General features: G+C 35.8%; 1 protein-coding gene across 2 annotated transcripts in view; it reads right to left on the bottom strand.

Moving 5' to 3' along the window:
• The window catches only part of LOC138324910 (uncharacterized), a 61,024-nt gene that overhangs the window by 34,554 nt on the left and 10,938 nt on the right, over positions 1-15,532 (bottom strand). For both annotated transcript variants that reach the window (XM_069270144.1, XM_069270145.1), the window contains exons 4-22: positions 15,183-15,349; positions 14,362-14,561; positions 12,792-13,130; positions 12,454-12,537; positions 9,408-10,682; positions 8,977-9,049; positions 8,466-8,722; positions 7,946-8,021; positions 6,929-7,188; positions 6,489-6,558; positions 5,924-6,213; positions 4,747-4,816; positions 3,762-4,051; positions 3,261-3,315; positions 2,580-2,869; positions 2,139-2,205; positions 1,452-1,729; positions 670-736; positions 100-368 (exon numbers count right to left, since the gene is read on the bottom strand). In XM_069270144.1, coding sequence (XP_069126245.1) covers positions 100-368; positions 670-736; positions 1,452-1,729; positions 2,139-2,205; positions 2,580-2,869; positions 3,261-3,315; positions 3,762-4,051; positions 4,747-4,816; positions 5,924-6,213; positions 6,489-6,558; positions 6,929-7,188; positions 7,946-8,021; positions 8,466-8,722; positions 8,977-9,049; positions 9,408-10,682; positions 12,454-12,537; positions 12,792-13,130; positions 14,362-14,561; positions 15,183-15,349 — 4,477 coding nt within the window. The remainder of the gene's footprint in view (positions 1-99; positions 369-669; positions 737-1,451; positions 1,730-2,138; positions 2,206-2,579; positions 2,870-3,260; positions 3,316-3,761; positions 4,052-4,746; positions 4,817-5,923; positions 6,214-6,488; positions 6,559-6,928; positions 7,189-7,945; positions 8,022-8,465; positions 8,723-8,976; positions 9,050-9,407; positions 10,683-12,453; positions 12,538-12,791; positions 13,131-14,361; positions 14,562-15,182; positions 15,350-15,532) is intronic.

The raw sequence follows: 15,532 nt of genomic DNA, 5'->3' as shown, positions 1-15,532 counted from the left end.
AGGATGCCTCATATTAGGGTAATACATTCTGACCAACCTACTATAGATACATTGAAATATAAAACAGAAATACAGAACAATGGTGATTGAAATACTCACTGAAATTCGCATTGGTCCATACTGACAGCAGTTGAGAATGAAGTTTAACTTTTTCTGTTTCTGTATTGTAGTATTTCGTATGTGAATATAAATGGAAGGCATACGAGACTCGCCACAAGTTATTTTGTCTGACGGTCACAGCTTGGTAATTCACACCCTGATATAGGCTTGGCCACGAATGTCCCTCCCAGCTTATGTCAAGCGTGGTCCGAGAGTCAAACCAGACTCCGGTATACTGCACAAAGTATACCAGTCGCCAGTATGACTTACTGCATGAACAATGAAAAATGTCAACTATGATATAGTTTTCTCTTAATTTACATATAACTCATTGATAAATTATCACTAGTGCGTTAAAACAATAAGAAATTGGACACAAAAAATCGTTGGCTTCAAACTAAATGAAATACCTTTTAAACTTCAGTAACAGATGCCATCTGTTATATATTCCTACCAAAACTTGCTCATTAGTAGGTTGAAATTACTAATATCCATAGTAAATATCACCCACGATACTCAAAGGTGAGTACATATATATACTACTTATTTTCCCCTTACATGTAAACTTACCCACTGATGTCCAGATAGTGTTCCTGATCCTTTATGATAATGTGGACACTCACGGAATTCCGACAGCCTACACAGAAGAATGGTATATCATAAAATATCCGATAATGCTTATATTTACATATTCAAAAGGGAGACAAGCATAATACTTAATACATACTATATATGCTATAGTGGCCAACGATTTATTGTCCTTTTTAGATAAGTGTTTACATACACTGGCGGGGCTTGCAATGGAATAAAAAATATTTGTCAATCAAGTTCTATAAGCTATTGAAATTACATGTACAAATGTATATGACTGTGATTGTTTCCATTTCTAGTTGATCAACCACACGCATATGTTTTGATAAAATGCAGTCTTAAACTGAGATAGGAGGAAAAGCACATTTGCCCTATTCCGTCTTTGGCTCCATTGTGACGTCATGATTTTGTGAGTGCAATTCACGTCGTTTACAAAACATTATGAAGTTACGCTTCTAAACACATGACGTCACAATCAATACCTACCTGCAATGACAGATAACTCTGTAATCACAAATACATAATATCATGACTCTTACATGTAATTTAGACTAATCAAAATAAATCGGAATCACATGTATTTTATATGACAAAGCTCGTAATAGTCTATTATAGGCATTGCTTTATATAACAAATCATATATTGCCTTTTTCTAACTTGAAACGAAATCTAGGAAGTGTTTCCCTGAAAATATTGCCTTCCTTAGGTTAAAAATTACTCGCGTTAACCCCGAAAAAAGTCAATAATTGTATAGTATTCACCTTGGATTTGTTTGCACCACATCTTCTGCAACTCCTGAGTTATGTTGTTGTAATCAATCAATGATACTTCCTGGGTGAAGGTCACATGAAAGTGGGATTTATAAAATAAAAAGTTTGTTGACCTTTGACCAAGATAAAGGTCGTATCTAGGACCCCTAAGACTTTTGATTGATAGAGTTCCATTCAGCAGACTTTCAGTGATAGGAACAACCCACAGTGGGTTTAGTTCATCTGCGTCGCCGGAGGACTTCAGGAAAAACACCACCCTCCATATATACCTGAATTTAGATAAAAATATAACAAAGCATTTCCTCCTTCATGTACAGTTGACAAACGATACTCCAGATGCCGATAATCCTGATAAAATTCACAATCTGGACAGAAGCATCAGAAAACGGAATTGATTATTAACTAAATATAGTTAATCACCGATATATCGGAACCTTCTGTTTAAGGAAATTTTGGCGATATATCGAGTTTGTCAGTGAAATCCAAAATGTTGTCAGATTCTCGTAAATTGGGTTACGCTTGAAAATGAAAACATAAATTGAAAAAGTATTGTATTGATCAATAATTCATCAAAATAAACTTTATGTACATATTGAATGTTACATTATCGTCTCACTTAGAAAAAAACGTCTAGCGATATACACGATGTCATTATAGAGTTATTTAAACCAGTCTTACCCAGTCTCAGTGTAGACCTTCTCCTGAAACGCCACATATACTTGTAGATCCTGGAACCTGCTATAATCTGAAAAAAATGAAATGTGTTAAAAAATTTAAGCATTGATAAAAAAATTGTAGATAATTTCCCCTACTTATTTAATCTATTAACAATATTACAGCTATTAGAGGAAAGGGGCGTAAACAACATTTTTTAATCAAGAACAATAACTTGACTAAAACTGGTAACTTTTATAGAGCATTTCATTTAAATCTTGTTACCTAGGTTTTTTGTCCATGATGACAAAATGATAACTCCAAATCAATATCCTCCATTTTGGTGATCAATTTTTGAGATAATTACACAACTTACAGCACTATGATATATTAAAAACCAATTTCACATTAAATCAAATTCATCTTAATTACTTATCTAATACCTGAAATAATTAGTAACCATACCTGTCCATTTAGCCTTGAGAGCATTTTCAAGTCTCACTTTAACCTGAAGGTCAAGGTCAAGTTGTGCCATCCTGTTGGTGAAATAGATCTCAAAATGTCTGTCCCATGAGAACCAACAGAGGGTTAAATCTGTAGACGTAAATGTGTAGTTCCTCGTCAAGTTCGCCAGTCTTATCATTATGTTCATATTTGCTGTGATCGAGTGATTGTCACTCACTTGTGAAGCCAGAATGGTTGTTTTAGTACGGTTAACCAAAGTATATAATAGGTTGGTCATTATCACCATTGATCTGTAACAAAGAACAAAATAACATACTTCAAACCAACTTATTTATTGCATTTGATTGAATTTCGCGCTTATTGCGATCAACAAGTAAGACCGCGAACATACATCACCGTTTAAGTGTTTCAATTACAAATAGAATTGAACTTAAGAAGTCTCGATCACTGAATTAGATCGCCATAAATAAGCCGTTAGATCTAAAAACTCGACATTAAGTCGACGTAAAAGTTAGTGTATTTTCACTGCATAATGCATCCTTAAACGTGTCTAATTTCTATTTTTTCATATTGGTGATCAGAATATTAACGCATGTGCTTCTTTCATCAACAACCCTTGACATTATTAATGTACCTGGTGGTTTCGCCATTATCAATACGGAATATAACAGTATAACTTACCCATTAACCGGCCTTGTCTTAATAATGGTTTTAATCACTTTCGCTGCCGTTACTCCTAAAATTAGAAATATAGAGACATCAATATGTTGTTTATATATTGAAGGACAAGTTTATCCAAAATAAATCCCTGTACGTATATCTAATAACCCTCGACATTTTTACAGAATCTTCATTTACAAAACTTGTTAAACTGTAATCGTATATGATAAGTATTAACTAACGGTTCCGTGCACCGAGCTTGGCAAAACACGAACTTTTTATTATTCCGTTTGATCATGATCATGGAATTATTCAGAAAAAAAGCTATGAAAATTTATTTAGTATATACTACTCCGTATTTTACCTGTGAATATATTAGCCCGTATTTTGCCTGAGTATATATTAACCAATGTTTTACATGAGTATATAGACTAGTCCATGTTTTACCTGAGTATATACTAGCCCATGTTTTACCTAAGAACATGTTTTACCTGAGAATATACATAAGAGTATGTGTTTTACCTGAGTATATAGTAGTCCACTCCTTCTGTATTTCTGTTTCGATAGAAGATATATCTTCCTTATAGACATATCCGCTCACAGATAGCTTAAACATATCCCGTATTCTCACTAAGTCAGTACGAGCGTGTGACGTGTACACCTGGTATGGTGTTCCATCTCTGTGCTTGAAGTTCACCCAGGCGTGACTTGTCTGTGACAGCCATGTCTGCGAGGGAACATTAAGAACCCTTGAGTCCTGCACATCGCCCTTTGTATTAGTAATGTAGCAAATCAGATTTGACACATACTTCCTGGAATCATAACAGAACAAATTAAAACTATAATTTCTAAAATCACAAAATGTAAAATGCTACGTACGTCAACAATCCAGTATGAAATCAAACAAATCAAACAATAAAATAACTATATTAAATTCTAGCGAAATTGAATTGAAGTAAAATATAATTACATATTTAAAGTATCCTTGATGTTAACCAAATAAAATGCTGCTTCTTGTCATGTTTGTGGGGTTCCATTACAATCAGGACAGATATAATCTTGATTATTTAGTACATAATCTGAACTAGGATATTCCTAATATACATCGATTCCACCTAATTTTGTAATTTAAAATCTAAATACATTTCAGTTTGTATTCAAAGCGCGCTTCATATATTTTGCCTCTGTCCAGTTGTCATTTATATCGCCTAAAATATGTTGTATCTATAAGTAATAAATAATGCTTCATCGTCAAAGACGAAACAGCAATTTGAACAGCCATCTTCGCTGATAGCTGGAAAATTATGACACACATTGATAATGATGTTATAAGATTCGCATAGCAGTTTATAGACAGATGAATGCCAACCGTACTTGGTAAGGTTACATCTATATGAAGTAGTGCTGTAGTAAAAATATACAAATTGTAGCCATTTTCATTAGTTTTTTTTTAATCCAATCAGCACCCACAAAATGTATAAATGAATAGTTTTCTTATTCCACTCACCCGTCCTCACTGGAGTACAGCTCGTCCCCTTTGATGACCAGTTTCCAATTCAGATAACTGCTGTATAATCCTGAAGTGCATCAAATATATCAGTAACTTCAAATAATATTATCATTATTTCTAATATCAAGCATGCTTTTACCTTTGTAATTTGTTCCAATCCTTTTATGAAAACTATATCTAAAAACCAAATATGAAAAGTCAAAATTCAGGACAGATTCTCCAGAGGTGAAGAATCATTCATAGCCTTAACCTTAGTTACGTATGGTTTTGTTGAACTGTAGATAAGGTTAACGGAGTTTACGGCCCACCGACATGTTTAAAATGATGAAAAATATATGTAGAGACAGTAAAATGAATAATTATCCATCATCCGTTTGTCCTTTTTTTCTTTTCATTTTTTTTTATCCCGATCCCGTCGTGACGTCCTGAGGACCCTCCCCAATATTCAGTTAACCTTCTCCACGGTCTGTCATCGGTCTAATTGTATGGTATATATAGTTGTTTTTAGATGTCCACTTTGACATTTATCCTCGGGTAGCAAACACGCATTGTCACCTATTTCTAGTGATCAGTAATACTAATATTGTATTGCATAATCTTTGTCTTTACAATTTATCCACGAGCATTTAAATTCGTGGAAATGAACCATGCCGCAAATATAGCGTAAGTAAACCCCACGCCCATATAAACAGCTATACGCTATACTGGACTATTCTGCATTTGCATATTACAGAGATATCTGCTCCCCCGTGTGGGTAGGTATTGATTATGACGTCATTCCATTATGTGTGTAACATCACTCTTTTCAGAGAAAAGTGCGCGAGTTTTGCTTACAGAATAATGACGACACGATTGATACTTACCCGCAAGGAAGGTTATCCTGTAATATGCAAAGACGGAATTGTATTCGTTATGGAATCCGTTGGCTGGGTTACACTGAACTACTGAACTACTTACACGGACTATGGATCACTTTCTATTGACAGTGCTTTGTAACATATGTATAATTAGATATCGCTACCAAACCCCAATGGCAACGAGTTATGCATCACACCCACATGCACTCATTTCCTTCACTTAACTTGTAACTCTCAACTTTATATTGCATTATCATTTACTCCTAAAGAACTGTATTAGTGTTGCTTTGATGCAACACTTTTGTAAATCAATGTACCTGTGTTGCTTATACTGTGTGTCCAGTTTGCCCATGCAGTGGTCAGCAAAGATTGTAGAAGTGTTCGTGTTGCGACATCATAGAAATTGACCTCGTCAGACAGGAGAACGCTGTAGTGATGGTTATATCTGAACAGTTCTGACCCCGTATACAGGGTATAAGGGACGTTATATCTGTTCATTACCGTAATACTGCTGTTAAACCGTGACAAAGGTGGGACAGGCGTCCTCACAGGGGATTGGGTGGTAAACGTGAGACGGTAGAAATACACCAAAGCTGTCACCAAGACTCTACAAAATATAAACAGCACAATTACTGCCGGTAACATGGACCAGTTCTTTACATCCATATAGAAATGTATACAAACAATACACATCACAAAAGAAGATTTTGTGACAAATGTTGAAATGAGACTTTCACAGGACTGAATTATCGGGAGAGAATATTTTTAACGACATATACATTGTTGACAAATTAATTTTACTATCACATGAACAGTCTTGAATATTTTTTAACACAATACATTTGTTTGACTTTCCCATTGTCCTGTGTTTATTGCACTTACCCATTGTCTCCAGTATATTCTTCTGTTCTTACAATATCGATTGAGCAGATGCTACATAATTTGAAAATGTCTGAAACAATCAAATGAAATCTACATTGAAAATGCTTAATTTTCATTTTTTTTTTTTTGTTTGTTCTTATATCAATAATTTATACTAAAAGCCAACAATTCCTTGTCATGGTTAATTAATTTTTCGCGTCCTCCAATTACTTTTTCACGGCAATTGTTGTGTTGATTAATGTTCGAAATTTCTCTTCCTCTACGATTTATGCGAAATTCTAAGTCAGCCTGACAAATATAGAAATGAGAAATAAAGGTAAGTTATTGAATGAAATGTTGTATGGTCAGTTTGGTCTGTCTGCAGTAGGTAAAATTTTTAGTAGTCCAAAACTTGTGAACTCATTAGGAGTTAGAAAGATTTGTAGAGGTCTGTATGATACCTGGATATTCCGAGGCCCAGATACTTTCTAGGAATGGTACAAATTTGGATACATCCTCTGTGTCCACTCGTCCCACTACCAGCAGTTTATAATGGAACCGATACCGCGTAGACTCAGAGCCAGTATAGACAGTAACGCCAGACAGACTGGAGAACGCTGACACATAGTCGACAGTCAGACTCTCGGAAACGTTCACTGTTATAGACGGTAGTGGCTTGTTATCAATCTCCACAAAGTAGTACACCTTCGTCAGCTCTACACTAAAATAGCAATCAACATTTTCTCAAAATCAAATATCTCTGTTATTTGCGTTCTATGTTGATTTTAATAAATTGTATTGAATTTATAAAATGGGTTCCACATTTGAGTGTTTTGTAGCTCCATATAACAATTTTACTGAAAGTTTTTTTTTTTTTTCAATTTTGATTTCTACACATGTATCATCATGATAGTCCATTAAACGTTTTAAAAATTGATTTTGAATGATTAAACATACATTACAGAAGCAAAATATTAGAATTGATCCCTAAATACTACGATAACATGTGGGTTTTTCTTTTTTTTTTTTTTTTTTTTTTTTTTTTGTGTAGTAATTATAATTGTTTGTGTAGAACAACGAAAATAATAATAACAACTTTTGTTTTGTAAATTTCTGTAAGCATTGTTACAATTGTAACATCTATCCGTTATTTCAAAGTCACTGGTCATATATAACTATGACCTCATTTTACTATGTAATTGTTTTTCCAAAAATACAGGGTTTTTTGTTGTTGTTTTTTATTAAAATAAATATGTATTTTGTAATGAATATTTTAATTAATTTGAAAAGATTTGTATCTTGCGGTTTGTGTGATGAGAAACATCTTAATCATTTGAAATGAATGTGTATTTTATATTTTGTATAATTTGTGTGATCATTGTTGTTTTTATCGTTTGAAATAAATTTGCATTTTGTAATGTGAAAACCAGAATTGTTCAAACAGTAAAACTAGAACACTGTAAAAGTTTTACACTGACCCTCCTGTTCCCACATACTCCTCCGTTTTCTTCATGTTGATGGTAGTATTGGAGAGGGAAACACAGTGCTGTTTGCCTGTTAGATAGAAAAACAAAGACTCACTAATAATGCTAGGTGTACAAAAACATTCCATGGTTAACACCAGGCCCATGGGGCCTTCACTGGGCCTTAACGGTCATCTTACATTATACAACACAGTAGAAATATACAGTAGCGGAATCAATATTTGAAAAAAAAAATGTTCTGAAGATGCTCATTTCATCTTCGACTAACAGTTAAAGGTGCTCCACCGTTGACAGTGCATAAACGATACCCATCGTTTGAAGAATATCTTGTGTTTATTCGTGTTTATATGTGTCTAATTAATACGAAAAATCATATGAAATAATTTATTTTGGTTTTAGTGCATGCACATCCCTACTTAATTCCATATACATGTATGGCATATTTTTAATCCAAAGAAAGTGTTCGTTACTGGCAAAATGTATATCATTATAACCAAATAGATGTTACACTCACCACAGCTAGTGTTCAGAGCAGTCCGGATAGCGGACATCCACTGACTCTCCATTCCGTCCCTGGGTCTAACTCCCTCGATAGTGAAAGTCAGGGCATAGTCTAATTTATACAGCGCTAAGTTTACAGTTGACCCCGTGTATAGTGCGATTGAGGACGAGTTAGCGATTTTCTGCATCTGGGTTAAAATCATGGCGTCGGATGGCTCTTTGGCCGTATATGGTACTGTTATAGTCAATGATATTTCAAATACATCCACTCTGAAATCCAACCAGATATTCACAAATATACCATACATTCAATAATAAAGTTTAAATTAAAGATAAAATATAATAAAGTTGGTAAAAATAACATTCCTTACATAAGGTAGGAATATTTCACTTAAATCAATGCTAAAATTGTGGATCCCGCCACTTCAGATATAACCTTCTTGGAATTCTAAATTTATAAATGTAAAAATTTGACTTTCTCTTGTAATATAGATCTACACTTGTTCAATAATAATACGCCTTACCCATTGTCTCCTATAGCTTGGTAAAAAGACATCGGTTGTGTATCATATATAGTAACGTTGACCATCGAAGAAGCTGTAAGTATAAACAAAACTTTTTGTACATCTATCCTATCTAATTCACTGCGGTAATCTAATTTTGATACAAATCTGCAGTTTTGCAGATAAATGTTTTCGTATTTGGACGATTTTTCTTTTAAGAGTTTGAGAAAAACTGACGACATAAATGTATTAAAGACATCATTATGAAAAACAAAGAACTGATCCTGAACCTCAAAAGTTGACAATGACCTTTTAAAACAAACTTTGAACGATAGAAATATATTGATGGAAATCATTCTAGAAAGTGCATTCCAGAAAGACTTTCCCAGTTAAATACATTATCTATAACATTAGAAGAAGCAGACAACAAAACAACAAAATCGTTATCCTACCTGCATTAGCTACATTCCATGCACTGACAATAGCCATCAAAATGAAAGTGTCTCTTTCCTCATCTACCAGCTCCAGAAATAAATGGTGAGTGACATTCCTGATATTAGCATGTGGGGTAGTGCTGCCAGTAGAAGGGGCAGGGGTTGTAGTGGCAGCAGTAGAGGTCATTGCCAACGTCGGTTTAGTGGTTGCTGCAGTTGTTGGAGGCATTGTGGTCAAGGTAGGAGTGGTTTTGGGTGCAGTTGTGGGCGTGGTTGTTGGCGTGGTTGTTGGTGCAGTCGAAGGTGTTTTTGTGGGCGTGAGTGTTGGTGTGGTTGTAGGCATAGCTGTAGGCATAGTCGTGGGTTTGCTTGTGGGAGTGGTTGCGGACGTAGTTGCTGTTGTGGGTGTGACTGTAGTTGTGGATGTCGGTGTTGCTGAAGGCGATGTTGTGGATGCGATGGTAGACGTTGCTGTGGGCATGGTTGAGGGAGTGACTGTGGGCGTGGTTGTGGGCGAGGTTGAGGGCGTGGTTGTGGGCGTGCTTGTCGGCATAGTTGTGGGTGTGGTGGTGGGTTTAGTTGTTGGCGCGGTTGAGGGCGTGATTGTTGACGTGACTGAGGGCGTTGTTGTTGGCGTAGTTGAGGGCGTTGTTGTTGGCGTGGTTGTAGGACTGGTTGAAGGCGTGGTTGTGGATGTGGTTGTGGGCGTTGTTGTGGGCGAGATGGTGGGTGTGGTTGAAGGAGTAATTGTGGGCGTGGTTGTGGTTGTGGGAGTGGTTGTGGGCGTGGTTGTGGGCGTTGTTGTGGGCGTGGTTGTGGGCATTGTTGTGAACGTTGTTGTGGGTGTGGTTGTTGGAGTGGTTGTAGGAGTTGTAGTGGGTGTGGTTGTGGGTGTGGTTGTGGGCGTGGTGGTAGAAGTGGTAGTGGGTGTGGTTGTAGGAGTGGTTTCGGGCGTGGTTGTAGGAGTGGTTGTTGGAGTGGTTGTGGGTGTGGTTGTTGTAGTTGTGGGTGTGGTGGTAGGAGTGGTTTTGGGCGTAGTTGTTGGAGTGGTTGTTGGAGTGGTTGTGGGTGTGGTTGTAGGAGTGATTGTGGTCGTGGTTGTAGGAGTGGTTGTTGGCGTGGTTGTGGGCATTGTTGTGGGTGTGGTTGGGGGTGTGGTTGGGGGCGTGGTTGTGGGTGTAGTTGTGGGCGTGGTCGTGGACGTAGTTGGTTTAGTTGTAGTTATAGTTGGTTTAGAAGTAGGTGTGGTTTTGGGACTTGTGGTGGTTTGAGAGCATGATGTACCTTGAGTACCTGAAAAGTTAACATTTTCATGAGAATTATCAACATAATATTTTAGTGATTGTTCAAAAAATGATTAATGTAACAGAATAAAACGCTGACAGATTTCGTAGCATTATACATAGGTACCAATAACTTACCATTATATACAGGTATCATATTACTTACCATTATACACAGGTACCCTATAACTTACCATTATACACAGGTACCCTTTAACCTACAATTATACACAGGTACCCTTTAACTTACCATTATACACAGGTACCCTTTAACTTACCATTATACACAGGTACCATATAACTTACCATTATACACAGGTACCCTATAACCTACCATTATAAACAGGTACCCTATAACTTACCATTATAAACAGGTACCCTTTAACCTACAATTATACACAGGTACCCTTTAACTTACCATTATACACAGGTACCCTATAACTTACCATGATACACAGGTACCCTATAACTTATCATTATCACTGGTACACTATAAGTTACCATTATACACAGGTACCCTTTAACCTACAATTATACACAGGTACCCTTTAACTTACCATTATACACAGGTACCCTTTAACTTACCATTATACACAGGTACCCTTTAACTTACCATTATACACAGGAACTCTATAACTTACCATTATACACAGGTACCCTATAACTTACCATTAAACACAGGTACCCTTTAACCTACAATTATACATAGGTACCCTATAACTTACCATTATACACAGGTACCCTATAACTTACCATGATACACAGGTACCCTATAACTTACCATGATACACAGGTACCCTATAACTTACCATTACACACAGGTACCCTATAACTTACCATTATACACAGGTACCATTTAACTTACCATTATACACAGGTACCCTATAACTTACCATTATACACAGGTACCCTTTAACTTACCATTATACACAGGTACCCTTTAACTTACCATTATACACAGGTACCCTATAACTAACTATAAACTTACCATTATACACAGGTACCCTATAACTTACCATTACACACAGGTACCCTATAACTTACTATACACACCCTATAACTTACCATTATACACAGGTTACTCATATAACTTACCATTATACACAGGTTACCCTTTAACTTACCATTATACACAGGTACCCTATAACTTACCATTATACACAGGTACCCTATAACTTACCATTATACACAGGTACCATATAACTTACCATTATACACAGGTACCCTATAACTTACCATTATACACAGGTACCCTATAACTTACCATTATACACAGGTACCCTATAACTTACCATTATACACGGGTACCCTATAACTTACCATTATACACAGGTACCCTATACCTTACCATGATACACAGGTACCCTATAACTTACCATTATACACAGGTACCCTATAACTTACAATAATACACATGTACCCTATAACTTACCATTATACACATGTACCCTATAACTTACCATTATACACATGTACCCTATAACTTACCATTATATACAGGTACCCTTTAACTTACCATCATTACAATAGCAGTAAAACTGATCTTTCTGTCTTCCATATCGTACACAGGTACCCTATAACTTACTATGATACACAGGTACCCTATATCTTACCATTATACACAGGTACCATATAACTTACCATTATACACAGATACCCTACAACTTACCATTATACACAGGTACCCTATAACTTACCATTATACACAGGTACCCTATAACTTACTATGATACACAGGTACCCTATAACTTACCATTATACACATGTACCCTATAACTTACCATCATTACAACAGCAGTAATACTGATCTTTCTGACTTCCATATCGTACACAGGCACCTTTCATATTACATCCATCAAAGTAAGCTAAAACAAAACAGCATAAATAGTATTTTGAAACAATAACAAATAATGCGCAGTATGTCTTAACAACATATATTCAAACATAAATTTAAGCAACAATTTCTATAGAATAAGTCGTATCAAAATGTAGCATTGGATCTTTCAAAAATTTAATTCTTCAATAATGTAATAATGTATATAAGTCGTATAGATAATAATCTCAAGTTTCTGATCATTTTTCATGATTACTTCCTTATTTCCAAGTATCCAACCCATACCTTGAGTCCGTGTAAGACGTAAAATAGAACATTTTTCTGTGTCAATTATCACATATCCTGTCATTTCAATGGGCTTGGTTTCTTGTAGATTAAGTTCCAACTTTGTGAGGTTCCTTCCCCCGATCTCATGTGGTACTGTTGTTTGGCCCTGGAGAGTCAGAATCTTAAAGGAACTTGCATACGTCCCAGAAAGTGCTATGACAATTGACTGGATGGTCATATCTGCCACAACCTCAATGTTTCCACTGGACCGTGTGACGTTCAGCTTAAAGTTTTGTGATGTTTCTCCGGGGCATTGGTACTGACCTTCCCAAAGGCTTGGTACAAACTCTGTTCTGTCTGTGTGTATAATAGCAAATTATTAATACAAGTAAACAACAAATTGAAATAAAGTCAACTACACCTTAGAATTGTAAGCCAGCGGTAAAACATCATCTGCGACCATGGCAACCAAATGTTCCAACTATGCTTTTCCATGATAACTGATATTGAAGCATTTGGTGTGCAAAATTATAACATTCATATGTTTAAATAATACACCAAGTTTGAACAAAAAGTAAGAACAAAAGAGTTACCGTATTCCCGCTTATATATCGCAGGGATGATCGCAGGACATTGCTATGGTTGGGAATGTTTGATCAGCGATTGTTAAATCATATATATCCTTAAAAGTATATCACAAAACCTTTGGTTTTCTCACTTTTAGTTAAAATCGCTAAAATTTTGACCTCCATGAATATACAGCGATACGGTATTTTAGAAAACCTTGCATTATGACGCGTTATGGCAAACAACATGTCGACGAAAAAATCCGCAAGCATCTTCAGAGAGTCCCCAATATTACTGGACTGTAAGTGTATAACTCTAGTGCACTTGAATGCACAAGGAAGGAAAAACTCTTGTAACAAACATATGCTATGGAATTATACATAGTGCATTGGAGTTTACAAAGTCAAAAAAGATACATTGTTCTAGTGGCCTTAAATGAACCAAAGTATTTTCTTTATAGCCCACACACCCATGGATAGCATGTATGTGACAGAAATGAACTATATACAACACAAACATAAATGCTTATGTAACAGAGAGGAAAAAATGTAGCCGCCAGACTAGGATTCGAACCCGGGACCCTCCGAACACTAGTCGAGTGCTCTTAGCGACTGTGCTACCTGGTCACCGATGATCGACCCAGTGCAATACCGCCACATTTATTTTGCGTATATTGCACCATTGACAAAACTTTCACTGAAGCATTTTCATATTTTCACTTTTTCTTTGTTTTCATACTAAATCGTGCTTTCTGATTGGCCAATTTTCTTTTTGCATGCCAATTTAAGAATGCGTATTGATGTAAAAAAAATCCTTTTAAAAAACAATGGAATAGTACATAAAAACGTATTTTATTTTATCCAATAGTCTAAAAAATGATTACAAGCATTGATGTCACTATTTTAAATAGTTTCATCGGGTTATGAAAATTTTCATACCCAAAAGAAATTTAAAAAAGATAGTGACATCATTGCTTTAATAATTTTTCAAAATTTGAAATCTAACTCCGGTAGTTATTTACCTTGGTATACACTGCAGTCGGCTTCCCCGCCTGGTATCATTGTATCACAGTTATCTCCCTTCCATCCAGAGTTACACACCTTGCGGCCTTTATTATCACACGTATAATGGCCGTCACAGGCGTTATCACTGACACAGTTGACTGAACAGTCATCTCCATAGTAATGGGGGTCACAATACACTTTCACTTTCATCAACAACCTGTAATTAGGAAGACACGTTTGAGTGGTCCCTCGAAATGAAAGGAATTTAAACAAAGATATGAGTAGAAGTCGACTATGCTTAAAAAAATAATAAAAACTTTGTTTTTGAAATTATGATTTATTCCAGAATTGTTTTTTTATCTATGGAGAAAATTTATTCATTGTTAGAAAAATGTCAATTTATGAAAACAAATGAATTGACGGTTCTCTAGACTGAAGTCTCCAATTAGATCATACAAAAATGTACTAATGACACAAAAACAAAAAGGATTCAATTACCATGCATGCTCAACCTTTAAACTTAATCAATATTGCAATCAAATAAACATTTAGTGATAAACATTTCAGCATAGTGACGTTCCAAATTTAGATCTTACTTGGTGAGATAGTTGACCCTGTTACAAGCCGTATGTAGGTAGATTTGGTGTCGGTTGTGAACTTACTTAGTGGAATATTTGAATCTGTCACCAAGCAGGATGTAGGTAGACTTGTAGTCTATCATGAACTTACCTCGTGGGATAGTTGATCCTGTCACCAACCAGGGTGTAGGTGGATTTGTAGTCTGTTGTTAATTTACCTGGTAGGATATTAGACCCTGTTACGTCTGTTATAAACTTACCTGGTGGGCTTGTTGGCCCTGTCACCAAGTAGGGTGTAGGTGGATTTGTAGTCTGTTGTTGAGTTAAAGCCAGGTATAAGGCTGGTAAAGTTTAGGTAAAGGTTATCGACCGGTACCAGTCCATCACTGTCTGAATCTGTCACCAACACAGCTATAGAGGCCCATCCCTAATACAGACAAAATAATCATGTAATTGGCAAATAAACGAAATGTAAACATCCAGATTCAACAATGCATTTTACAGCTTTAAAACAACAAAACCATGTTGCAAGCCCCAGGGCTACTTAGTATTTAAGTAGCAGAGGCCTATAAAGAGAACCGTCGACGTTTTAAACGTAACTTTACAGTAA

The sequence above is a fragment of the Argopecten irradians genome, chromosome 6 (assembly GCF_041381155.1).
Source record: "Argopecten irradians isolate NY chromosome 6, Ai_NY, whole genome shotgun sequence".
NCBI classification, from domain to species: Eukaryota; Metazoa; Mollusca; class Bivalvia; order Pectinida; family Pectinidae; genus Argopecten; species Argopecten irradians.
Note: the sequence above shows the minus strand (reverse complement) of the source record. Positions and strands in the feature narration are given on the sequence as shown.